This window comes from Trachemys scripta, chromosome 2 (assembly GCF_013100865.1).
Source record: "Trachemys scripta elegans isolate TJP31775 chromosome 2, CAS_Tse_1.0, whole genome shotgun sequence".
Classification (NCBI taxonomy): domain Eukaryota; kingdom Metazoa; phylum Chordata; order Testudines; family Emydidae; genus Trachemys; species Trachemys scripta.
In genome coordinates, this window is record NC_048299.1 from 141,198,391 (window position 1) to 141,224,055 (window position 25,665).

At 60.1% G+C, this 25,665-nt stretch overlaps 1 protein-coding gene across 1 annotated transcript; it reads right to left on the reverse strand.

The window, feature by feature from the left end:
* Window positions 1–15,529: 15,529 nt before the first annotated feature.
* On the reverse strand, window positions 15,530–23,044 carry SH2D6 (SH2 domain containing 6). The gene is made up of 14 exons (XM_034761632.1): window positions 23,033–23,044; window positions 22,558–22,678; window positions 22,374–22,426; window positions 21,707–21,788; window positions 21,109–21,222; window positions 20,421–20,449; window positions 19,612–19,663; window positions 19,407–19,482; window positions 18,923–18,953; window positions 18,726–18,750; window positions 18,180–18,229; window positions 17,738–17,821; window positions 17,111–17,269; window positions 15,530–16,855 (listed from the first exon to the last, which is right to left on the reverse strand). The coding sequence occupies exons 2-14, from the start codon at window positions 22,640–22,642 to the stop codon at window positions 16,739–16,741; spliced, it is 957 nt and encodes a 318-aa protein (XP_034617523.1). The 5' UTR covers window positions 22,643–22,678; window positions 23,033–23,044; the 3' UTR covers window positions 15,530–16,738.
* Window positions 23,045–25,665: the final 2,621 nt, after the last annotated feature.

Genomic DNA, 25,665 nt, shown 5'->3' on the forward strand with positions numbered 1-25,665 from the left:
TTCTTAGTGTGCGAGTGAGTGGTGAGTCTTGGGAAGACATGCTGTGTTGTGGCTAGCGTGGGGCTGTGCAAGGTCCGGAGCAGAGGGAGCTGAGCAAATAGCAGGCATGGTCACGCTCTGCTTTGGACACCAACAGGTCAGTTCTTGAGTCGCTCTCTGGGAACCCCACAGTCTGAGATCCGCAGAAGAAGCAATTGCCCTGCATGGTGTTTGTCCATCAAACAGCTCGGCCTGCTTGATACATTTACACAGGGGATTCTATAGTGGGGCTGCCTGCGACAGCAAGGGACTGGGCACGATGACCCAGAAAGTCCCGTGCCATCCTCTGCTCTGATCTCAGTGTAAATATACATGGGACGTCTCGAGTATAGCCCAGCTTGGCATCACGGATGTCTCCGTCACTGGGAAGCTGACCTGCAAGGCCCCGGACTCTTGCAGGGCAGAGGGGCGAATCCGATGCTGGTGGCAGAAAAAGGGGCAACCTCTTAGTCCGAGTGGATCCCAGAGAGCAGCATAGTCCCCAGTCCAACTAGGGCTGTGAAGAGGGAGCGGGTGTTCTCCCTTCTGATTCCCAGGGGAAAGGAGATGGAATTCCTAACATCCTAGGAGATTAAGGCATTGAATTGGGGGGCAGGGGAAGTGCGCTTTCTGCCCCTCCAGTAAGCCCCGCCCACACAATAAGCCCCACCCAAGGAAGTCCCCAGAACAAGACACCGGAAATAGGAGTGTACAGCTCTTGGGCTCCCATCGGTGGGGCGTGGATCTGCCCATGGGCTCTGCCAAGCTGCTCGGCTCCTTAACTGGGAAAACATAAGTAGTGGCCACGCCCCGTTCCACGTGGTGCCACCTTGCGACCCGCCCACTCCTGTCCCACCTGCGGGATGAAATCGTGAACAATGCTGGCCATCGCTGGGCACCCAGCACACCCGGGCACACCCGGGCAGACGTCTTGGCATCGGTTCCACGCAGGTCACGTTTCTGAGGCTGTCGTCACAGCTAGAGGCTGGTAGTGTTTTAAAACAAAAGCTGAGGCTCCATGGAAGTCCCCAGCAGCAGGAGCGGGCTGCTAGTCCATGGTGCTGCCACATACCAGCTCAGTGCGAGTCCTCCCCCCTGAGTGGGGCAGCCAGGACCCCCGCTCTGCAACTGGGTGACCATAGGCAAGTCACTTAATTTCTCTGAGCCTCAGTTTCTCCAGCTGTAACATGAGGGGCAGTATGGTCCAGTGGCCTGAAACTCATGCCTGGCTCTGCCACTGAACTCCTGCAAGACCATGGACAGGTCACGTGCCCTCACTGTGCGTCAGTTTCCCCTTTATCATGTCTATTTAGACTGTGAGCTCTTCAGAGCAGGGACCAGCTCTCCCTCTGTGTCTGCACAGCTCCAGGCACGATGGGATCCTGATCTACGCCGATACTTGCCCAGCTAGCAGGGCAGTGCCAGTAAAGCGCTTTGAGATCCCGAGATCCAAGCGCAGAGCTTTGACGATCAAATTCCTGGCTCTGGGAGTGGGGCAGTGACAGTCAAGGCAAAGGGAAATACGACAGCTCCCATTTGAACAAGTAACCTTAACCCAGAGGATCCTCCCAGCTGCTCCTGTGCCCAGGGCCGGCTCCAGGGTTTTTGCCGCCCCAAGCAGCCCCCCCCACCCCAAAAAAAAGCCGCGATCGCAATCTGCGGCGGCAGGTCCTTCACTCCGAGCGGGAGCGAGGGACCCTCCGCCGAATTGCCGCCGAATAGCTGGACGTGCCGCCTACCTCTTGACTGCCCGCCCCAAGCACCTGCTTGCTAAGCTAGTCCTAGAGCCGGCCCTGCCTGTGCTCCATGTGCCTGGGCGGGCCCCAGTCCAAAGGGCAGTCAGCTGAGGAGCACAGCTGTGCCTGCTCTCTTCAACGAGCTCTGTTGATCTGTGAATCTATTATTAAATCAAATAAGGCCAGAGAGGCTAATTATCAACCTGGGTGTGTGGCGCCTCGGCCAGTCAGAGCCTTCCTGGATTCGCACCCATTTGCTTATGGTGTGTCAAGAAAAAGAGCAGTGAGTGTATTAGGCCCTGGCTTAGCAGGAAGAAGGCCAAGACAGAGGCCCTGAATGTGCAGCAGGCCCCACTGGGAGTTAGCAGAGTGTTTTGAACCTGGGGCCTTTAGCACCAAAGTGCTGATCTCTGCTGCTTGAGCTAAAAAGGGGAGCATATTAGCCACCAGCAGCAGACTGTTATCCTCACTGTGACCAGGCAGACTTTACAAGCAGGCTATGCATGTGCAGCAGTGAAGGCTTCTCCTACACCATCTTGCCAGCATAGCTTTCACAGTGCTACAGCGAGATCCATTCCCCTGTGGGTGCTCCCTTTCACTCTGATTGCTCTGCTGACATCGGCCGCTGGGGTTAAGAGCTGGAACAAGGCTAGCTTGGGTGGGACTGGCTTGCCAGTGCCCCACTGAAATCCTGGGAACTGATGAGTGGGTAGCAAAGTAATAACCACCCCTAGCTCTTCTCATCTCTCAAAGCTCTTTCCCAAGCTGGTCAATATCCTTACCCCTCTTTTACTGAGACCCAGCAAATCAGGGACAGACCCAGGAATAGCATCCAGGTCTTCAGAGCACTATCCCTGTGTGCTAACTACTAGGCCATTTATAGCAGACCCACTGCTACAGCCTGCCAGCAACAATGACACTGTGCTCACAGCTTCCTCCCAAAAAAGCATGCGCCAGCCTCTGACTCAAAGTCCCCCCCTTGCTTCGCAGCAGGCCCTTACGGTTGCCCGTTGCTCCTGGGGACAGCTGCAGAAAGGGAAAGCACCGAGCGCCCTTGGTGCAAACACACAGCCACGTGTTTTGCACACCAACGTTCACAAGTGCCTTCCCCAGAAGCGTCCCCATGACCATCTCCGATGCTGTGGGTTGGGGAGTGGGAGAGCGCCTGGGAGGTATCTATGGACATGGAAAGGGGGGTCAATTCAGTGAACCAATCGTTCTCCCAGCTGTGCTGCAGAGCACAAGGTAACTGCCACATAGGCCTAGTCTGCCCTGGGAATTTGCCCTGATTCCAACCATTGATCCAGCTGCACTGTTTGCTCTAGTGCTGCACCTCCCTGCTTGAATCTGGAGCAGGCTGCAGCAGTGTGGCCTAGTGAATAGAGCACTGGACTGGGATTCAGGAGAGCTGGGTTTTATTCCCAGTGCGGCCACTGGCCTGCTGAGTGATTTGGGGCAAGTAAATCACTGCCTCACTCTCTGCCTCAGTTTCCTCATCTGTGAAATGAGGATAAAGATCCTGGTCTCCTTTGTGAAGTGCTTTGAGATCCATGGCAGCTGTGTGCGGGGCTGCGGCAGAGCCGCTGCACTGGTGCCTGGAATCAGGGCAAATCCGTGGGGCAGACTGGGCCTTAGAAACCCACAGGAGCAGAGGGGCAGAGGCCAGCCAGACCGGCAGTACAATAGGGCAATGACACTGAAGCGGGAGGTGGCATGGATGCTGTAACTCCTCTGCAATCGTAGGCTTTACATGGGCCGAGCAGACCAAGCTGGGATAAGTCACAGGCCAAGGGGCCCAGGGGGCTGTAAACAAGGCTGGGAGGACGTTCCCTCCTGTCCTGGCCCTCGTTGCACAGCTCCCCTGGGCTGGCTGGGGCTGGCTGATAGCGTTACACTTCTGTTCTCAGTCGCAGCGCCTCACAGCTGCGCAGGGAGTAGCCGGATGTGGGGCGAACAGGATGGAATTCGACAACCCGCCCCGATGGAGAGCAGCAACTCCCCTCCCAGACACGGTCACCCCAGGACTGGTACTCTGGGGCATGACCCTGACCCCGTGTCCAGGCCACAGAGCCCAGCCCAGCCCCAGCCAGGGAGCCCTGCATCTTTAGCTCAGGCTGCGGCAGCTCCTGCTTTTCCCTCTGGAGGTCTGGGGAGAGTTGGCCGAGCTGTCTGCCGCTGGCCCTCACCCGGCTGCCAGGAAGGGCGTGGTGGAGGCACTGGGAAGCAGCTGATTTTAATGTCGCCAAGCAACAGGAAGAAGATTGCTGGAGCTAATATGACCAGCAGGGTGGAATTCGGGTAGATGGGCTGGACCTGGGATTGGCCAGGACACCGGAGTTCACACCCCAGTTCTCAATGTGTTAACAATGGGGGGACATCTGTTTCATGGCTCATAATAAACCAGCCTGGCTGGTAACGTTACTGATACGTTGAGGGCTGATCAGGTCTCGGTGAATGTCCGGCACCCCACACACTTCTGGAAAAGGCACCCTTCCCCCAGGGATCAGCTGTGAGCCCCTCCAAGCCAGCTGGAGGGATTCTCCCTGGCTCGGAGCTATGGCCAGCGTGTCCCACCCCCATCACAGCTACCCCAGCGGGCAGGCTCAGGGGACCCAGCCCCGTCCCATTGCATCACTCTGCTGGGAGTACCTGGCCTCCCCCCATCTCCGGGCTGGCCCTCCCAGCCCACCCCCAGCCCGGCTGATGCCACCTCCAGTCTCAGAACGTCATGTTCCGGCTGGGCCATGTGGGTTGCCAAGGCAACCAGTGATTTCAAATGCCATCTCAGGCGAGCCTGTGGGAGCAGCCCAGGAAGGGGGGAGGAAGTGGGATGAGATGGAGGTGGGGTGGGTGGGGGCTGGAGATGGGCACCGAGGGCCTGCTATTGTCGGCCCTGCCTCTCGCATGTGCCGCGGGTCACATTAGTCCAGGGCTGCAGCTAATCCTGTTAGTGCCTGCGAAATAATTGCATTACAAAACAAATGGCCGGTGCTCAGCCCACTGTCAGCTCCTCCAGCCTTGGCATTTGGCCCAGCCCTCATTAAAGGCCTGCCTTGGCCCTCGCCTTGTGTTAGCGGCCAGCCCCCTGCAAAGCCGGGGGGAGACTCTGCCCCCTGGGAGCCAACGTCACTGAAGACACAAAGCATTTGGGGGATCAGGCCTGATGGGGTGAGGTTACTGCTGAGCCGAGGCTGCTGACCGCATTCAGGCATCCCCTCCTCAAGGCAGCCAGGACTCCTGGGTTAGATTCGCAGCTGGAACCTGGCTTGCTCGCTGTGAGGCCATGGCAGGGTCCCCTTCCAGAGCACCAAGCCTAAAGCACAGGCCTAAGCAAGCTAACACCTCCCCTCCTGGCCACCCGAGTGCTGTCATGTTTCCCCTGCTGTGCCAAGCAGCTGAGTGGATGCAGGGTGTGACAGGTTGAGGATCAGGTCAGGTATTTTTTTTGACATAACCTTGTTTATGTGCTACGTCCTGGTTCCCCAAACACGGGGGAGCCAAGCCACAGGAGGGTCTCGCTTTGCTCACAGCCCCAAGACTTTTTTTCTCTCTCTCTCACACCCCCCTCTGATCAACCAATAGCTCTTGTATGCCTCCATCCGGCTCGTTCACATTTCTGGGCAGCCAGGCGTTTGCCTGTGTTTTGGGTTTGGAGACCACTCTTGGGCCAAGGAAAGTCCTGACCTGGCCCCTGGGACCGAGACGTACAGTTATTTCAGTCATTTGTCCTGACAGAAAGACACGGCGGAGGTTCCACCCAACCCATAGCCACAACAGTAGTGCTAGTCCAGGCCATGTCTACACTACAAGCGCCACAGATACAGTGTTGCTGCTGTAGGTTGACCCTTCCCACCGCACCGGAAGGGGGGTTCCACTGATATAGTGAATCCAGCGCTCCGAGAGGCAGGAGCTAGGTCGCCAGAAGAATTTTTCACAGCTGAGTGACATAGTTGGTTTAATTTTTAAGTGTGGACCAGGCCCTGGGGGTACCTAAAACTAGAGTCCCAGCCAGGACTAGCCTGTGCCACCACAGCCTGTGCTGCTGCCGCTGGGACTTTTAGCAAGCTGTTTCCAACGAAGCTCGCTCAGGGACGTCTCCACACGCACCAGTCCCCCCAGCTGATTGCCGTGCAGACAGACCCACTGAGAGCCAATCCCTGCCCCAGAGCTTTCAACCTACACAGAGATGAAGGGACTTGCCCAGGGTCCACCAGTGGGTCGGTGGCAGAACCAGGAATAGATGCCAGCTCTCCTGATCCCACTCCAGTGGCCTGGCCTGAACTCCGCTCTGAATGCGGGGTGGGGGTGGGGGGGGGTGGAGTGTGACTGTGTCTGGCTCTGGATTCCTGGCCCTCAGTCCGATAGACTCCAGCCCTGGGCCTCCGAGGCCTTTCTGTCTGTGGTCATTATTCAGGCTAATGGGTTCTCTGTTGATTGAGACATGCAGGGGAAGCGGGTGCTGAGGCTGCCTCTGGTAGCTCCCAGAGCCCCTTGCAACATGCCGACCATCTTCTAACCATCCGGAAGCCTCTTTGGGACCAGAAAGCAGCCAGCAGCCTGTTTTGAACTGGACAAATCCCACCCAGTACACGGCGAAGGCCCCAGGATCCCCTATTGAGCGGGTTTAAGTGGGGTCTCAGCTTTTTTCTGGCCTTCTGCCCAGAGGATTTCAGCCCTGGTGTTTGCTTTCCCTTTGCTCACAGGGTGCTGTGGGAATGGATCAGACCAGGGGCCCATCGAGCTTGGTATCTGGTCTCTGGCACTAGCCCATCCCAGCTGAGTCAGAGAAAGGAGTAGGAAATCTCCATGGAGCCAGGCTTCCCCCCAGTGTCCAGCACCCATAGAGAGGGCTGGAAAAGCTGGTGGAGCAGGGAATGACGTACGGTTAGGGGTCAGGCCTTCCTGGCCTAGTGCAAACCTGTGCAGAGGTTCCCCGTGTCTATGATAACAGACGGATCAATACGTAGCAGTGTGGGGGCAGAGCACGGGACAGGACACCCAGAGATGTAGATTCACATCCCATCTCTGCCACAGACCAGACTGGGACTCGGGAGATCTGGGTCTGTTTCTGTCATTGCTGTGCTGGGTGACCTCAGGCAAGTTCTGTCCCTGCTCTGTGCCTCAGTTTCCTCATCTATAGAGGGGGACTAATGACAATGATCCACCTTTGCTCCCTAGGAGGGAGATGGCAGCTACTGGGCTATGCATACACAATGAATAATCCAAAATTAGGATTTGTTTTGCTGTGGAAATCCCCAGCAGCACCTGAAAAGCGTGTCAGCCCGCTCCACCCCCTCTCCCCCCAAGGCTGGCATTCCCGGAGTGCATGGTGCTGGCGTCATGAGGGCCCTAGCAAGTCCCGACGCTGGGGGGGGAGGGCGAGGTATTGTGCAATCCATCCTGCCCTGGTGTGGAATGCAGGTGTCCAGGAGCCGAGGCGCACGGCTCAGCTGGTATTGATAGAGCTGGGTGGGGGCTAAGCGGGGGTGCAGCCTCACCCGGCAGCCCAATCCGGAGTGTTCTTGCCTGCCGGGGAATGGGTGTGGGACAGCTCATAATATTGGTTATCTGAGCCCCAGAGCCCAGGGCTTATTGGGGCTGGTTATTACGAGAGGGGCATGGACAGAACTCCGGAGCCAACCCCAGTGGGAGCTAGTGAATGTCTCTGCCCCACGATGAGCTGGGCCAGAACCCTGCCCCCACCCCGGCAAGGCCGCGGTGCAGCTCAAGCATTCTCACTGGCTAGAGCAGCAACGGCCAGTGCCCCTGCTCATGCTCCAGGGTCATGGGAGTGAGCCTGGCAGAATCTGACCCAGGAGCACCCCCCCAGGGGTAAACAGCCTGGGGCAGGGAGCCCTGGGGGGTGGGTTAACCCCTGCCAGGCTGGGCTGGGCTGGGCTGCTGGGTATTTATTGGGACCCAGGGGGCAGGAGCCCAGCGCATCGGCTGATCCCCGTGCTCTCCCTCTCTCTGTCCCAGCTGGTAGCCCCTGTTGCCCTGGTCTCTGTGGCAGTTAGTTTAGGCTCCAAATTTGGGCTGGTAACCAAAGGGGCTTTCCCAGCCATGCGATCCTCCGAACCCTGGCCTGAGCTTTCTCACTGGGCTGGGCTGGGCAGGCCCCACCCCAGGCCCACCCCTGCACTGACCCCTGGGGCAGGACTGGAGAGTGAAACTGACCAGGGGGGACACAGTGTGAAACTGACCAGATTCTGTGAAATGCTCCTTCTGCCTCTGCTCTCCCTGAAACTGGTGCAAATCGGGGGAGTGGGGCAGTGGAGTTTCACGGGTGCAAAGTGGGGAGAAAAGAGAATCGGGGCACAGTGTCCTGGCTCCCATGACAATGGCCCTGCAGCTGAGCTCCGCCCCCCTGCCCCAAGCTCCGGGGCTCATCTCCTGTCAACTCCTGCTCTTTCCCACCCCAGCTCGCTGCTGCTTAGAAGGCAGGAGCCCTAATGTGCCAGACATTATCCTCCCCGCATCCCTGGAGCTCCTCTGCCTGTTTCCCTGCTGCCCTGCACCTTGTGCAGCCGTCAGCGTCAATCCCCACCCGCCCCCTTGCCCTGTCCCACTCGCTCCCTTCCCTTCCTTCCCATTTAGCTGATCTCCTCCTAGCTAATCCCCCTACCCCCTCACATCCTGTTTGCTGCCATCCCTTGTTCCCGCTTCCCTACCCCAGCCTTCCCCCGCTGCAGCTGTCTGGTCGGTTTAGAGCCAGCTCTCGGGGCCGGAACTGTGGGCACCGCTCTGGGGTCGTGCAGTGCCTGGCACAAGGGGACCCTGTGATTGGCTGGCCCCAGACTCTGCTGTTGTGGGTAAGAATGATACGTAGGTCTAAAACACCAGCAGATCAGGACAGGATTGCATGTTTGGGCGCAGGATGGAGGATCAGGCCCTTGGGGTCTAGCCCCCTTCAGCAGGTCCCTTTGGGTCACTGGTACCTGAGGGCACCTCGCAACTCCCCTGCTGAGTGGGTCACAGGGTGTGCAGTCCAGGGGTTACTGCAGGGCAGGACGTGGGCCTTCCCCAAACACAGGTGCTCCATTTGCAGAGAGTGCTGGAAAGTCGTTCGGAGCATTACATAATCCTGGCTCGGGTTCCTCGTGGGGATCTGCCGGCAGGTTGGGCAGGCGGCTGTGGGTGTGTGAGGATTTGTTCTCAGCTGTTGTTCTCCCCAGAGACAATGAGGAGCTCATTGGCCCAAGGATCTAGGTGTGTTTGTTGTTCAACATCCCCTGCTTGCTGCCCAGCTGCCTCTCACCTGCCTGAGCTGCCTCATGGGACGGCCAGCGTGGCCTGACATTCCGGCCAGGGCACGTTATCTCGGGAGAGCAGGGAACAGGCACGGAAAGACGACCGCAGTTTGCATCATCCTGGGCTCCCAGCGATGTGGAGCCCGGGTGGGGACCTGCGCTTAGGGGTGGGGGGGGCTGGAGACCATGTGGGAAGCTGTGTGGGTGCTTAAGCCTCGTATCTGCAAAACGTGGCTAGAAAGCGCAGGTGCCAGAACAAGCTTTTCTGTCCCTGCTGGCCCTGCTTCATGCTGGCTGCATGGCCACTCCTGGGCTCTGTTCCCGGCTCAGATGCTGACTTCCCCGCTCCGTGCCTCAGTTTCCCCAGGGACGATGACCCTGACCCACTTTGTGATCGGAGGTTGTGAGACTCAATGCGCCAGTGTTTGCAAAGTGCTTTGAGATCCCCGGGCCAAAGGATGGGCGGCGGGTGACCAGGACATGATTGGCTCCCAGCATCCCTGGGGCCTGTGTGGGTGGCAGGAGCCACCTGGGTGGAATCCAGCCATGCAGTGAAGCTCAAGGCCAGCTCGCCAGATGGAAGGCCTGAGTGACACGGAAACTTCAGATCTACTCAGCTCCGTGGCTCAGGGCGTGGGTTCTCCAGCGCTTCAGAGCCATAGTCTAGACAGGGCCTAAGAGTTGCCAGCTGATCCCAGCCATTGTTCAGTTTAATCCCGTAGCCCCGAACATGGCAGGTGGCTGAGAAGGTGCCTGGGGAGCGGGTGTGGGGCTGGGAACATCACTGCTCTCAGATCCTGGCCTTCTCACCCCAAACTCCAGGAGCAATTTTAACTGGCGCCAGCGACGGTAAAGGGGCCTCATTCTGATCTCGCTCAAGCCGGAGTCAATCCAGAGTTACTCTCCTGAAGCAGGGCAAGTGAAGCAAGATCAGGCCCAATGGGAGCTGGGATACCTCCCAGATGCATTTCAGCTCCCTGCCCCACTAAGGTCTCTGAGAGCAGGTGCAGCCGGCTCTGTCCCTGGGAAGCTGCCCTCGCTATGTGATATCTCAGCTGCCCAGAGCAGACACCTGCCAGGGAGAGAAGGGGGGACACACCCCCTGCCATGCAGCTTCTGATAGGGAGGGAAGGCCAGCGTCTGTCTGCATCCTGGCTGGATATGGGAGTGAATGTGCGTCAGGGGCTGTGTGCGGCAGGGGGATCCCTCTGACGGTGCTTGGGACCTGCTGCCAAACAGAGGCTGTGACCTTTCTGGGGAAGGTCCTGGTGAGCTGATACTCACCGTCTCTGATCCCTCGTCTCCCCATGCCTGGGGCGGGGGGGGGAGGGAGCAGGGCCGTGGCGGGAGAGTGGAACAGTCTGTCGCCCTAGGGCTCTGGCCCATGTTTCCTGGCTGGGTGGTTTCAGGTCTTTGTGCATCAGTGAGAAGGATCAGAGCAAGGCCCAGGCACCAGGACGCACCAGGGATCGGCAAGGCCCAGGCACCAGGTCACACGAGGGACTGGCCAAGGCCCAGGCACCAGGACGCACCAGGGTTTGGCCAAGGCCCAGGCACCAAAGAAGACACACCTGAGCTCCTAGGACTCAAGTGGGAGGCATGTGGTACATGGACCTTGGCTCGGCTGTAACAGAGAATCTGTTGAGGGCTAGTGACCAATTCGTGGACATTTGTGGTGGGAGCCCACATCCTTCCTTCACACATGGCCACGGGGCACGTGGCAGCAGCAGGAAAAGAACCCAGAACCCCCTTGTTTCCATGAGAAGGAAGGAGAATCACTACCAGCTCTCTGCAGTACGGGGCCTAGGACACACATTGCCACACACGACATTTGCTGCATCACAGCAAAGCACTGGCTGTTTGGGGGGACAGATGCTGACTGCTGATTGTCCCGAGGGAGGCGGTCACACGTTAAGTGGAGGCTCTGTGTGTCATATGGCAACAGGTGTGAGGGGCCTGGCCCAGCCCCACCACCTTCCTTGGGAGGCCTTGCCTTGCAAGGCTGCTGAAAAGGGGCTATTCTAGGCCGGCAGCCATGACCTGCACCTGACCCCGGCAGCTGTGGCGTGTGGGAAAGATCCTTCCCAGTCAGTCCTGGGAGAAGGGGCTAAAAATAGGACGACTGTGGGAGCCAGAGTTCCGGAGCCAGTGGGATGCAGGGCCCTGGAGCTGTGGCCGGAGCTCAGGTGCCAGATCCTCAGCTGGTGCCAATCGGTTCTGTCGAACCGGATCTGCCACAGCGGCTCAAAAATCCACGCGGCCGGCCCAGCAAGCCCAGGCCTGGGGCCTGACCCTGCTTCTTGTTTCCTATGGGCCCTGGGGCCAAGAACAATCACAGCACAGGGCCCCCGGCTACGCCCCCGACCCACCCCCTATGGCCCTGGGGGGCAGGGAATAGCCCCAATGCAGGGCTCCCTGGCCACACCCCCAACCCACCCCTTATGGATCTGGGGGGCCGAGAACAATCACAGCGCAGGGTCCCCAGCCACGCCCCTGACCCACCCCCTGTAGCCCTGGGGGGCAGGGAATAGCCCCAGTGCAGGGCCCCCGGCCACACCCCCAACCCACCCCATATGGGACCAGGGTCCGAGAACAATCGCAGTGCAGGGCCCCCGGCTATGCCCCTGGTCCACACTGGGAACAGGACCCTCCCCCAGCTCTGCATCGGCCAGGGAGGCCCCCGCCCAGAGGCTGCTCCCCCCCCCCGGGCTCGCTGCAGGCAGGTGCTGGGCGCTCGCCTCACAGTTTGCTGCTCTGTGTGCTGGGCGAGGGACCAGCCCAGCCGGGAGCTGATGCAACCTGCCCCTGCGATTGGCCTGTTTGGTTCCTGCCTGGCATGGCTCCCAGCCCCACTCTGTTTGCATTTCCAGGAGCACCTGGGGCAGTGCCAGGCCCAGCACAGGAAAGCGGCTGGGAGAGCTAGTGGTTAGAGCAGGGAACTGGGGCAGCCGGATGCTGGGATTCGGCTCCTATTTCTGCCGCTGTCACCCCGCACCTCAGTTTCCCCATCTGCGATAGGAGGCCAATGACACCCCCTGTGTGAGGAGCTTGGTGCTGGGAGGGACGAGGGGCTGTGGGGGGAGCCGGGCCTGCTAGCGGGCGCAGGACTCGCCGCACTCAGGCACCTTGGCCTCTGTGATGGCAATGGGCCGGGAAAGCCACAGCTGAGCTGTGGGGGGAGGGGAACGGGGGCTCTGGTCTGAGGGACCCTCCCCCCCAGGCTTATCCAGTGCTGCGCTTCTGCGGGAAGCTGGCGAGGGATGGACAGCCCCAGGCACAGAGCAGGGGCAGCGCCAAGGCCAGCTCCCCACACTGCCCTCTGCCAATGTTCCCCAACCCAGCCCTGCTCTGCTGCTGCAGCTGGCAACAGGGGGCCAGTTAGTGCCTACGGGCTGGAGCTGAGAACGGGCAAACTTCCCTCCCCCCCCCACGGTGGCCAGAGCTCCTCCATTCCATCATTCATGGCGGTTCCTCTTATCCCCCGCACTGGGCAGCAGTAAGGAGCCCCCAGAATCCTCTGCTCCTGCCCTGGCACTACCTGGGTTATATCCCAGAATCCTCTGCTGCCCACCCTGGCACTACCTGGGTTATATCCCAAAATCCTCTGCTCCCTGCCCTGACTGTGATGGGTTTAGTCACAAAGACCCCCTTGGGACTGTCACCTGACGTGCTGAATTTAACTCTGCGCCCATTTTCCCTGCCAGCTTGGGACTCCAGAACCCTGTCTTGTTGAGCCAAACATGCTAGCCTGCTACAACACAGACCCTGGGTCTGAACCACGCCTCCAAAGCTGAAGACTTAAGTGAAAACGGCTCAGCAAGTCACCTGTCTCCAGCACCCAGACACCCAGCTCCCAATGGGATCTAAATCTGATTTACTCTGTATAAAGCTTATACAGGGTAAACTCATAAATTGTCTGCCCTCTATAACACTGATAGAGAGATATGCACAGCTGTTTGCTCCCCCACATATTAATCACTTATTCTGGGTTAATTAATAAACAAAAGTGATTTTATTAAGTATTAAAAGTAGGATTTAAGTGGTTCCAAATAATAACAGACAGAACAAAGTAAGTTACCAAGCAAAATAAAACAAAACACGCAAGTCTAAGCCTAATACATTAAGAGCCTGATTACAAATAAAATCTCACCCTCAGAGATGTCCCAATAAGCTTCTTTCACAAACCTGACTCCTTCCTAGTCTGGGCCCAATCCTTTCCCCTGGTACAGTCCTTGTTAGTTCAAGCCCAGGTTGTAACTAGGGGATTTTTCTCATGACTGGCCCTCAGGTATGCAGTGGAGGCTTGCAGGTAAACAGAGCCATTTACAGTCAATCGTCCTAGTTAATGGGAGCCATCAAGGTTTCAAACCACCATTAATGGCCCACACTTGCAATAGGACCAGAGAGTTATATTTCATATTTCTAGTTTCAGATACAAGAATTATACATTCATACGAATAGGATGACCACACTCATTAGATTATAAGCTTTGTAATGATATCTTACAAGAGACCTTTTGCATGAAGCATATTCCAGTTACATTATATTCACACTCAGCATATTTCCATAAAACATATGGAGTGCAATATCATGCCTGCCCTGACACCGCCTGGGTTATATCCCAGAATCCTCTGCTCCCTGCCCTGGCCCTGCCTGGGTTATATCCCGGGCTCCTCTGCTCCCTGCCCTGGCAGTGCCCGGGTTATATCCCAGAATCCTCTCTGTGCTGCGCTCCTGGCCCCAGCAGTGGGTGATAGATCTCACTCCCAGCCTCCAGCCCCTCCATGGCTGTGGCCAGAAGTAAAAATAAGCCAGTCCGGTGTACCAGCAAGAGCCAGTACACCGTGCCAGACCGAACTGGCTTCCCCAGGCTGGCGATTTAAAGGGCCCAGGGCTCCCTGCAGCGGCCATAGCCCTGGGCCCTTTAAATTGCCTCCCGAGCCCTGCTGCCAGAGCCCCAGGGTAGCAGCGGCAGGGCTCTGGGGGTGATTTAAAGGGCCCAGGTATCTAAAGGCCCCGCCTCTTCCAGTTGAGGCCACGCCCCCTGCTCAGTAAGCCCTTTAAGTTACTTTCACCCCTGGCTGTGGCTTGTCCCTGGCCTGGCCACCCAGCAGGTCCCACTTTGGCCCCGTGTGCCAGCTCCCAGGGAGGCTCCCCGGGGCAGGGCAGGGCAGAGACATGGCACTAATGCCTGGGCCCCCCCACCAGCTTGACAGTGGCCCTAGGTGTCATGGGGCACACTGCCCTGGTGTGAGCACAGTCTGGGCACGGTCTTTAGCTGGCAGCTGGACAGTCCCCGTGAATAGGGTAGGGGGGACAGAGAGCTGGGGGACAGCTAAAGTGCGGGGTGCATGTGAACAATTGCACTGCATGTGAACAATGGCTGCGTGTGCACACGTGTGAACAGTTCGTGTGTGTGTGTGAGACAGAGAGAACAGTCGCAGGGGTGCATGGACAGTGTTGCTCTGGGGGTGTGACCAGTCGCAGGGGTGCATGGACAGTGTTGCTGTGGGGGTGAACAATCGCAGGGGTGTATGGACAGTGTCGCTGTGGGGGTGTGAACAGTCGCAGGGTAGGTGTGTTCAGTGCTCATCCTACCCTATTGGCCTGGGCGCGTCCTGGAGGGGAAAGGCCCTGGAACTCCTGTCACGGTTTGTCTCCGCCAACACTCAGCCCTGGCCAGGCTCCGGCTGGCCCCCGTGGCACATGCTTGGCTCGGCTGCAGCCCCCAGTCAGGGGCCTGGTGGGTTTCTCTGCCCCTCACCCCTGGGGGGATGGGCTGCTCAGGCCGTAGAGCCCGCCCCTGCCTGCCCCCTTCGAGCCAAGTGATTTCCATGTGCTGCACAGCCAGCCGGGGAGGGGGGCATGCGCCAGTGCCCCCACATGGAGCCACCTCTGGGGAGGGTGTACAAACCGACTCCACTCCACCAACATGCAGCCAGTAGGGGGCGTTTTCCCACACCGTCTGCACTGCCCCCAGTGTGGTGCTGGGGGCAGGTGCTGCCAGGGGCCAGAGGCTGACGCAGGAGGCGGGGGGTGCAGAGAAGACCTGGGGGCGCTGCTGCCCCCTGGTCATTGCAGGGTCCCCGGCTCAGCCCAAGGTGAGAGGAAGGCCCCCAAGGCAGCGGGTCCCCCGGGCTCCCCCAGAGCTGGCCGGGGCCTGCCAGGGGGCCCTGCCTCGCTGCATCTCCCTGCCCCAGGCTCTAGGGGCCTTGCCCAGCAGCGAGAAGCCTGGCGGGTACCATGCGGGCTGGGGCGGGACAGGGCCTCCACTAATGCCCCCAGGCAAGATGAGGGGGCAGGGAATGGGCTCTGGGGCAGGGGGAGATGCTGGATCCAGAGGCAGGGCCCGGGGACTCTCTGTGGCCAGGGGAAGGAGCTGCGGCCAGGGACACCCAGCTCCTGGATGCCGAGGGCCCCTGGTGGTTTGTGTGGGCATTGCGTGGGGCTGCCCCACTCTGGCCCCCTTGGGGTCCCAGCCCCTCTCCTGCCAGCCACAAGCCCAGGAACGGGGGGAGGGGGAGGGGAGAGGGCGTGCGCTGGCCATGAGTCCAGGAATTCAGGGGGGCAGGTGCATTGTCTGCAGCAAAGGGGCTGCTGCAACTCCCTCCCCCCCCCATTGTAGCTCATCACGGACTCTAGTGACTAGGGCCCCGATGGGTCAATGAGCGGGGGAGAGGGGAGGGGCTCCCTCTGGCCAGCCCTGATTGCCCCCTACTGAGCCCCCCACTCCGCTCCCTGCAGGTCTCCCCTCCACAACCTGCCTGGGCCCAACTCTCCTGGGCTTTCTGACCTCACCTGCCCCCGCAGGAGCCAAAGGGCTGGGTCAAGGGTCTTCTGTCAGTGCCCACGGCCCAGCTCCCCGGCGCTCACCCCTGCCTGGAGCATCCGGCCATAGCCCCATCTGCAACCCACTGGACACCGGGTGGCAGAGCAGGCTGGGGGGTCTCAGGCCGGCAGGGGCCGACAGTCAGGCCTGTGTCCTTCAATCGTGGGGCTAAGGCCTGGAGGTCCAAAGAGGGCCCATGGTGCTGGGCACGGCCTGGACCCCTGGAGAATGAGCTCAGGGCCCTGTTGTGCTGGGCGCTGCGCAGCCACAGACCACGACTCGGGCTTGGAGTGGTCTGTGGGCGGGGCTAACTAGACAATGCTGGAAAGGGAAACTGAGGCACCGAGCAGGGAAGTGGCAGGAATCGAACCCGCAGCCTCCTGGGTCACAGCCCAGCACCTGATGCAGCTAGTCTCCCCATCCCCCACACTTGTCTGGATTAGCTGTTGGGGCGAGGCCAAGGCCGGGGAGTCCCAGCACAGAGCGGAAAGCTCTGGAAAGGTCCCAGCCCGCAACCCGGAGGGGCCGATGGCAGCAAACAGGTTCCAGGAGGCGGCCCCAGGCCCGTCCCCCCGGTTACTGACATGGGCGAGCCCTGTGGGCTTGGAGATCCCACCGTGAGCAAAAGGCCAAGTGAGACCCAGAGCAACCCAAAGGCTCTGAACGCCCCACCCCAACAGGGGACCCCCAGAGGGGAAAGCAGGAGTCGCCACAGCAGGAAGGGGGGAGCTCCCAGCCCCCCAAGCCCTGTCCCCTGCGGGGGCTGCATGGCCCAGCACGGGGGACTCCTGCAGCGCTGGCGCCCCCTGCTGTCCGCCCCAGAGCGGCCAGTGCAGAGAGCCTCGCGTCCCACATGGCAGAGCTGGGGGGTGGCCGCAGCTGGGCCCCCAGCCTGTCCCCGGCCCTCAGGGCTTGATGGGGAAGAGCAGGCAGGTGTGCGCCCTGGAGGCGGAGCTGCCCTCGATCAGCACCAGGGGGTGCTCGCGGTAGTGCTGGATGATGCCGGCCACGCTGTCGAACCGCTGGGGAAGAAAAGGGGAGATGGCAGCAGAGAGCGGCTGGGAGCAGCGGGACCAGCCCAACCCTCCCCGGGGCACCGTTCCCAGGGCTGGGTGTGCCCTGCTGAGTCCCACTCGCTCCCAGCTGTCCATGGAGCACCCTGGCCTGGCCCCCCAGGCTGAGCGAGCAGCAGGGGCGACCAGCAGCTTTCCCGGGGGTCCCCCCATTCCCAGGGCTCCCAGGGGAGATGCCCCCCCCCCGCCCTCCCGGGCACCCACCTCCTCGCGGCTCTTCCCGTCCTTGCCCAGCGCGTACTGGCGGCTGCTCTCCACGTAGCGGATGGGGATGTTGTAGACGTGGCCCTTGTACAGCACGGCCAAGGTGAATGGCTGGTTCCAGCCCTGCCCTGAACTCTGTCGCACCATGAACGCGCTGTCCTGGGGCAGAGGGGGGCTGCTCAGCACTGGGGGGGACCCGGCCTGGCATGGGAGAGGCTGCCAGGCCTGCCCAGGCCCCACCTGCCACAGACCTGGGGCAGCTCCTGGGTGCAGGAGGAACCACGACAGGGTCCCTACAGCCCCAGGGACGGGCTCTGGGCCCAGCCTTTCCCCTCTGTCCCCCCACCCCGACCCCATGGGACAGCTGGGGACTGACCAGCTCACAGTCACAGCGTCAGCAGCAGAGCTGGGAGAGAACCCAGGAGTCCTGGCTCCCAGCCCCCCCCAACCACTCGACCCCGCTCCCCTCCCCGAGCTGGGAGAGAACCCAAGAGTCCTGGCTCCCAGCTCCCCCCAACCACTCGGCCCCGCTCCCCTCCCCGAGCTGGGAGAGAACCCAGGAGTCCTGGCTCCCAGTGCCAGGCCCTGCTCTCGCCCTCGCCCTCGCCTGGCACGTGCAGCTGGTACCTTATTGACTCCCTGCAGGATGCTCTCCGCCAGGTGCCGGTCGCAGCTCCCCGCGTACCAGGCCTGGTCCTGCATGCCAGGATCCTGGGGAGCAAAGGGGAGACGTGAGAGAAGCTGGGGGGGGGGGATCAGAATCCCTCCCCCCATCCAAGGGGCCTGGCCTGGTATCCTCCCCCATGGCAACACTGGGCACTCTCAAGGTGAATCTTCCCAGAATGCACCTGGCTGCCTGTGTGGTGGGGTGGGGCTGGGGGGTGAAGCAGGGACCACCATGGTGAGGGTAGGGAAGGGAGAGTTCTCACACCTCTGCTCTGTCCCCCCTCTTATATCTGCCCCCCCGGGATGAGCCCCTCCCAGAGGCTGTGCTGGCTACTCTGGAAGGAAGGTGCCACCCCTCCCGTCCCCCAGGCACAGCGAGCCCACGGGCAGGGCAGGCGCTTACCTCCACCGGGGAGCCACTGCCCCTGGGCCAGGCTGGGGCTTTGCTCGAGGCTGAAAGAGGCAGGACACCGAGGGGTTAAGAGGAGACAAGGCAGATGTCCAGCAGGGCCATGGGCCAGAGGGGAGCTCTCTCAGCTGGCAGCAGTAGCAGGTCCTTTATCCCCCACAGGCCCAGCCCCGGGAGGGCACCATAGTCACCGACACTCAGGCAGGACGTAGGGAGATCACAGGCCTGACCCCCACCAGCTCCCAGCCTCACCCTCACTCCCTGACCCTCCACCAGCTCCAGTGGCCTGGCAGGGGTCTTTCCCGTTCAGTCCCTCAGCTCGCTTGCACCTTCCCAGCACCGAAGGACCCCAAACAGGCCACACCCAGATGGGGAGAGACCACAGGTGCCTCTGCCCAGGGCCATGATAACAGGGGCTGTGGGTCGGGAGTGAGGGGCACCAGCAGAGCTGGGAGTGGGAGGGAGTCCATGGGCCAGAGGGATAACAGGGGCTGCGGGTCGGGAGTGAGGGGCATCAGCAGAGTTTTGTGGGGCACTCACCTTCGGGGGAGGAATCAGCCAGGCTCTGCAAAGAGAGAGCAGAAGGCACCTTCAATGCAGTGGGGGAGGAGCTATCCCTGCCCCCCAGCCCCTCCCCATCCCATTCACCCCACCCCAGGTTCCACCTCCACAACACCCCAGCCCCCCTCCCTCCCACAATCCCCAGTCCCGGTCCCTCCCCCAGCCCCTGCACTCACCTGGTGGGCCCCAGGCAGGGCGATCTTTGGCCTGTTGGAGAGACCAGGAGCATCAGGGTCCTGCACCGCAATTTGCACCCAGAGCTTGGCCCGCATTTGGGCCATGATACAGGCAGCTCCAGGGCTCAAGTGGGGGAACCTGCTTCACCAGGCAGGGGCAGCTGGGCCAGGCAGGAACAGGGGAGGGCCAGGAGACGGATCCCCCGGCCCTGGGTGGGAACGGGGCAGGGCCGGGAGCCGGATCCCCTGGGCTGGGGAGGGAAACAGGGCAGGTCCGGGGCGTCGGGATGGGAATGGGGCAGGGCTGGGAGCTGGATCCCCCGGGCCGAGGGAGGGATGGGGGGAACGGGGCAGGGCCGGGAGCCTGATCCCTGCGCCTCTGGAATGGACTCTTCACTGACGGGTGGGCAGGCGCTTGGGGTCCCTGACCTGCTCCCCGGGGCTTGGCTGGGGGCCAGGCTGGCCCTGTGCGCGGGGCACTCACTTGGACAGCTTTGGGGGCTTTGGCGGGGGCACCTGGCCGAGCGGGGGCATCAGGGCGCGAGTCATCCTGCAGGGAGCTGGAAGGAAGCAGACAAGCGTCAGGTGGGGCGGGGGCCCCGGCTTAGTGCCTGGGTGTCAGGAGTCCCAGCCGGAGCAGGGTCTTGGGCCCCCAGGGGGCTGGAGCAGGGGAGGAGGCAGGAACTCACGTGGGCTCGACGGCTCACACACCAGGTAAATCTGCTCCTCTGGGGGTCCCTCCTGGGGAGGGGAAGAGACACCCCGAATCACTGGGGGGGTGGGGCCCAAAGCCCCGGCCCCCAACCAGCCAGACACCCGCTGGTCCGCAGCGGGTCAAGCCACGGGCAGGGCCACAGGAACACTCTCCCCTCCCGCCATGGATGTAGGGCCTTGTTGCTGAAACTAGGGCCGGGGAGGGAAGGAGAGGGGGGGGTCTAGTGGTTAGAGCAGGGGCCTGGGAGCCAGGACTCCTGGCCTCTATTGCCGGCTCCGCTGCTGACTCCCTGAGTGGCGTCCCTGCCTCTCTCCATGCCTCAGTTTCCCCATCAGTGGCATGAGGAGGCAGAACTGACTCGCCGGGTGCAGGGGCGGTGGGTCAGTTGGTGTCGCCCGGAGCTGGCTGGAGATCAGGGAGGTGAGTGTAGATACATGACCCAGCCCCCGGCCGTCTCTGCACCCCTGCCACACTGGACCCTGCTCCCACGCACAGGGAATCCCCATCAGCTGTCAGCAGCACAGGGGCTCTGATACATGTGGAGCAACTCTGACTCCACCCAGCAGAGGGCAGTAGGGTGCACAGGGGGCAGGCTCTCTGCAGCCCCCCATAGCTGGACGTGCTTCCAGAGGGATCATCTAGGCGGGCGAAGGCAGGGAGTGCCCTGCGGCCCCCGTCCCACCACCCTCCGGGACAGGGTGTATAGGGGGCAGGGAGCGCCCTGGGGTCCCTGTCCCAGCACCTACCGGGAAGGGGGTGTATGTGGGGGGGAGGCTCTGGTACCTTGTCGTCCCACGAGGTCGGGCCGGGATCTGTGGGTGCAGGAACAAGGTGAAGTGAGCAGCAGAGGCTAATTCCTCCCCAAGCCAGCCCCCTCCCCATCCCCACTGAAAGGAGGGGGGTCACCACTGGAGTCCGGGGGCGGGGGGGGAGGGAGGCTGAGATATGAATCCATGTGACTGGACCTGCACCTCCCCGATCTGCTACCTCACACCCCCCAGGGTGGGGCACGCCCATGGGGACAGGCCTGGGGGGGGTAGAGATTGGGGGGGAGGAGGGCAGGCTGGGGGGGCAGAGATTGGAGGGGGGACAGGCTGGGGGCAGGGATTGGGGGGAGGGAGACAGGCCGGGGGCAGAGATTGGAGGGGGGGATGGGGACAGGCTGCGGGGGGGCACAGATTGTGGGGGATGGGGACAGGCCGGGGGCAGAGATTGGGGGCAGATGGGGAACTGGAATGGGGCTATGGAGTGGGCAGAATCATCCGGACCCCGAGCAGGACTGAGGAGAACAGAAGGACCCCATTTGGGGGCCCCCAGGAAAGGCCCCAGGGGGTTGTGAGGAGCCCCCCGCCAGTCCCCAGGGACAAGCCCCCCCAGCTGCTCCAGTCCTCCCCCAGAAACTCCCCCCACCTCCCAACCCCTCCCGCCCCTGCAGTGCCCAGCCCCCAGGAGGGTAGGACACCCCACATACCCCGGGGTGCAGCGGGGCCGGCAGGCGTCGGCGGGGGCCTCGGAACGGGGATGGGCAGGGAGACCCGGCGACTGCCGGGAGCTGGGGGGAGCTTCGCCCGGGTTCTGTCCTGACCTGTAAGGGAAGGAAGCGGCTCAGCTCCGGGTGCCAGGGGCCAGCCGGGGCGAGAGGCCGCATGGCCAAGCCGGGCATGTGGGGAGCCCAAGGGGCCCCAGGGACCGCAGCAGGGCCCAGCCCCAGAGACTCAGCCCCCAGGACGCTGCCCCCCCATATCCCCCATGGGCCCAACACAGCTACCCTAGCACCTCCGCCCGCCCAGTCACCACGGTAACTGCAACCATCGGCAAGCCCACCCGTCACCACAGCGATCACTGCCCCGGGCAAGGAGATCCCCTCCCCCATGGGGCGGGGGCAAGCGGGGACCCCAAAAGTGGAGAGGGAGCCAGGCCGCCCCAGCCCTGTGGCCAAAGCCAGCCTGCATGGGCCCAGGGGAGGCTCCAAGCGGCTCTTCCAGGCTCCCAGGCTGGGGGGACTCGGTGTCTGTGGGGAAGAGGGTCACTCCACAAAGCAACCCCCCCCGCCTCCCCCAGCCCCTCACCTTTCCCGCAGGCCAGGCCCTGAGGCATCTCCTCTCCATTGCCAGCGTCTGTGCCAGGCACCAGGCTGAGCTTTGACAGGAACTGTGGGTTACAACGGGCTGGTTACCAGCCAGCCAGGCTCCCCATGGTCTCCAACCCCCACCCCACCCCCTGAGTAACTTCTGGGCCCAACCCCTAAGTCCCTAGCTTCAGAGACCGGCTGTGTGGGGAAATGGTGGGCTATGGGGGCTCTCTGGGCTCTCCTGGAATGTAGCTGGCCACACGGTGCCATGTCATCACGTCCACTGAGGGTGCTGGGGGAGAGGGATTCGGGGTGCACGGGGCACAGTGTGGGGGTAGGATTGGGGATGCAAAGGACATGGTGTTGGGGGAGGGGAATTGGAGGTGCAGGGGGCTCGGTGTTGGGTGTGGGATTGGGGGTGCAGGGGGTCTGGGGGTGGGGTGCGGGATTGGGGGTGCAGGGGCTCGGTGTTGGGAGAGAGGGAGAGGGTGCAGGGGGCTCAGTGTGGGGTGTGGTATTGGGGGTACAGGGGGCTGGGTGTGGGATTGTGGGTGAAGGGGAATTGGTGTTGGGGGCACGGGATTGGGGGTGCAGGGGGCTCAGTGTTGGGGGAGGGGGATTGGGGATGCAGGGGGCATGGTGTGGGCTGCAGGCGGCTCACTCACCTTGGCCGGCAGGAGGGCGAAGGGCTCCGAGCAGCGCCGGGCAGTGGCGTGATCTGGAGGCAGGGACAGGGTGAGATGGGCCCTGGGGGCCTCACTGCCCCCAACCTTCCAACCCCCCCCCAACTCTGCCCCTCCCCACTCCCCTCCCCCATTGCCAGCCTCCCATTCTCCTGCTCCCCGTTACCTAGGTAGGTGCCGTCCGTGTCCTCCTGCCTCTTGGCTGGAGCCACTTTCCAGGCCTGGCTCTCACAGGGGGGCGCCTCGTACATGTCACCCTCCTCGGACTCCTCCGCCACACTGGGGCCCTGGGGAATGGGACGGGGGCAGGTGGGTGCTGCCCTGGGGCGGGGGAAGGGGGCAGAGCAATGGCTGGGATGCAGTGGGTCGGGGTGAGAGGTTGCATGAGGGGTTCAGTGGGTGGAGCTGTGGCTAGGTGGGGGCAGGGTGCATAGGGTGGGGTGGGGCAGGGAGCAGTGTGGGGTCAGGGTGGGGGGATGCAGTGGGTGGGGCTGTGACTAGGTAGGGTAGGGGAGAAGTGGGTGGGGTGGGGAGCAATGGGCGGGGCTATGGCTATGGGGTGCAGCCCGTGGGGCGGGGCAGGGAGCAGTGGGTGGGGCTGTGGCTGGGTGGGGGCGGGGCTGTGGCTGGGCCATACTTACCGCATGCTCCCAGCTCTCTGTAACACACACAGCGCTGTCAGTGGCTCTGCCCAGTCATCTATGGACCTGCCCCACCCCTCAAGCCTCCCTCCGTGACACTCTGTACCCTGCAGGAGCACCTGGAACCCCATATTCACTGTTGTGATGTGAGGGCCTTGTGAGGCGTCATTTAAAAAGCCTCGATCTGTTGAACATTAGCATCCTGTTGAAGTGCGTGTACTCGCATTGTATTGCTCTGTGTTACTGAAATACCTTGTGAGGTGGGGAGAGGCCCACAGCTGACCTGAACAACCATCACCGGCCAGACAGGCGTTGCAGGCCCATCAAGAACAATCCCCTCTCCCAGAGGCTCCTCAGAGAGAGCAGGTACCTATGGGGGCTGCCTGACCCCAGGTCACAGCTGCTAGAAAGATCCTGGCTGGATGAAAGTGTCAAAGAGGTCTCTCCCCTCCCCCATCTCATCAGCTGGAAGATCGACTGGAGGACAAAGACTTTGAACTGGGGAGATGGGGCCCAGGCTGAAAGGGAATCCAGCCTGTGTATTGAGAACTGTGAGCAGCCTGTAACATCTGTTAGGACGAGAGGCTGCTTGATTCTAATCCTGCTTAGTTTGCAGAATTTAGACTGCAAATTTATTTGTATTTCTTATGGTATTCATCAGATGGTGAAATTGCAGAACTATTAACTGTAGGTTTCAGAGTAGCAGCCGTGTTAGTCTGTATCCGCAAAAAGAAGAACAGGAGTACTTGTGGCACCTTAGAGACTATATAAATTTGTTAGTCTCTAAGGTGCCACAAGTACTCCTGTTCTTCTATTAACTGTAGTTTCAAGTATCAGAGGGGTAGCCATGTTAGTCTGTGTCATAACTATAAAGGGAAGGGTAACAACCCTCCTGTGTACAATAGTATAAAATCCCCCCTGGCTAGAGGCACCAAAATCCTTTTACCTGTAAAGGGTTAAGAAGCTCAGGTAACCTGGCTGACACCTGACCCAAAGGACCAATAAGGGGACAAGATACTTTCAAATCTTGGGGGGAGGCTTTTGTTTGTGCTCTTTGTTTTGGTGGGTGTTTGCTCTTGGGACAAAGAGGGACCGGACATCAATCCATGCTCTCCAAATCTCTCTGATCAAGTCTCTCATATTTCAAACTTGTAAGTAACAGCCAAGCAAGGCGTATTAGTTTATCTTTGTTTTTCTCAACTTGTAAATGTTCCTTTGCTAGAGGGAGGTTTATCCCTGTTTTGCTGTAACTTTGAAACTAAGGCTAGAGGGGGTTCCTCTGGCTCTTTGAATCTGATTACCCTGTAAAGTTATTTTCCATCCTGATTTTACAGAGATGGTTTTTACCTTTTCAATAAAATCCTTCTTTTAAGAACCTGACTGATTTTTCCATTGTCCAAAGACCCAGGGTTTTGGGTCTTTGATCACTTTGTACCAATTGGTTAGGATATTATTCCCAAGCCTCCCCAGGAAAGGGGGTATAAGGGCTTGGGGGAAGAGGAACTCCAAGTGGTCCTTTCCCTGTTTCCTGTTAAATCACTTGGTGGTGGCAGCGTACCAGGTTTTAACCTAAGCTGGTAGAAATAAGCTTAGGGGGCTTTAATGCGGGTCCCCACTTCTGTACCCTAGAGTTCAGAGTGGGGAAGGAACCTGACAGTCTGGATCTGTAAAAAGTGACGAAGAGTCCTGTGGCACCTTATAGACTAACGGACGTATTGGAGCATAAGCTTTTGTGGGTGAATGCCCACTTCGTCAGACACATGTAGTGGAAATTTCCAGAGGCAGGTATAAATATGCAGGCAAGAATCAGTCTAGAGATAACGAGGTCAGTTCAATCAAGGAGGATGAGGCCCTCTTCTAGCAGTTGAGGTGTGAAGACCAAGGGAGGAGAAACTGCTTCTGTAGTTGGATAGCCATTCACAGTCTTTGTTTAATCCTGAGCTGATGATGTCAAATTTGCAAATGAACTGAAGCTCAGCAGTTTCTCTTTGAAGTCTAGTCCTGAAGTATTTTGCTACAGGATGGCTACCTTTAAATCTGCTATTGTGTGTCCAGGGAGGTTGAAGTGTTCTCCTACAGGTTTTTGTATATTGACATTCCTAATATCTGGCTTGTGTCCATTTATCCTTTTACATAGGGACTGTCTGACAAAGTGGGTATTCACCCACGAAAGCTTATGCTCCAATATGTCTGTTAGTCTACAAGGTGCCACAGGACTCTTTGTCACTTTTAACTGTAGTTTGTAACCTATCATTTAAATCAGCCAATTTTTAAAAAGGGCTCCAGAGGTGATCCCGGCAATTATAGGCTGGGAAGCCTGACTTCAGTACTGGGCAAACTGGTTGAAACTATAGTAAAGAACAAAATTGTCAGACACGTCAATGAACATATTGGGGAAAAGTCAACATGGTTTTTGTAAAGGGAAATCATACCTCACCAATCTACTAGAATTCTTTGAGGGGGTCAACAAGCATGTGGACAAGGGGGACCCAGTGGATATATCAGAGGGGTAGCCATGTTAGTCTGAATCTGTAAAAAGCAACTGAGGGTCCTGTGGCACCTTTGAGACTAACAGAAGTATTGGGAGCATAAACTTTCGTGGGTAAGAACCTCACTTCTTCAGATGCAAGAAG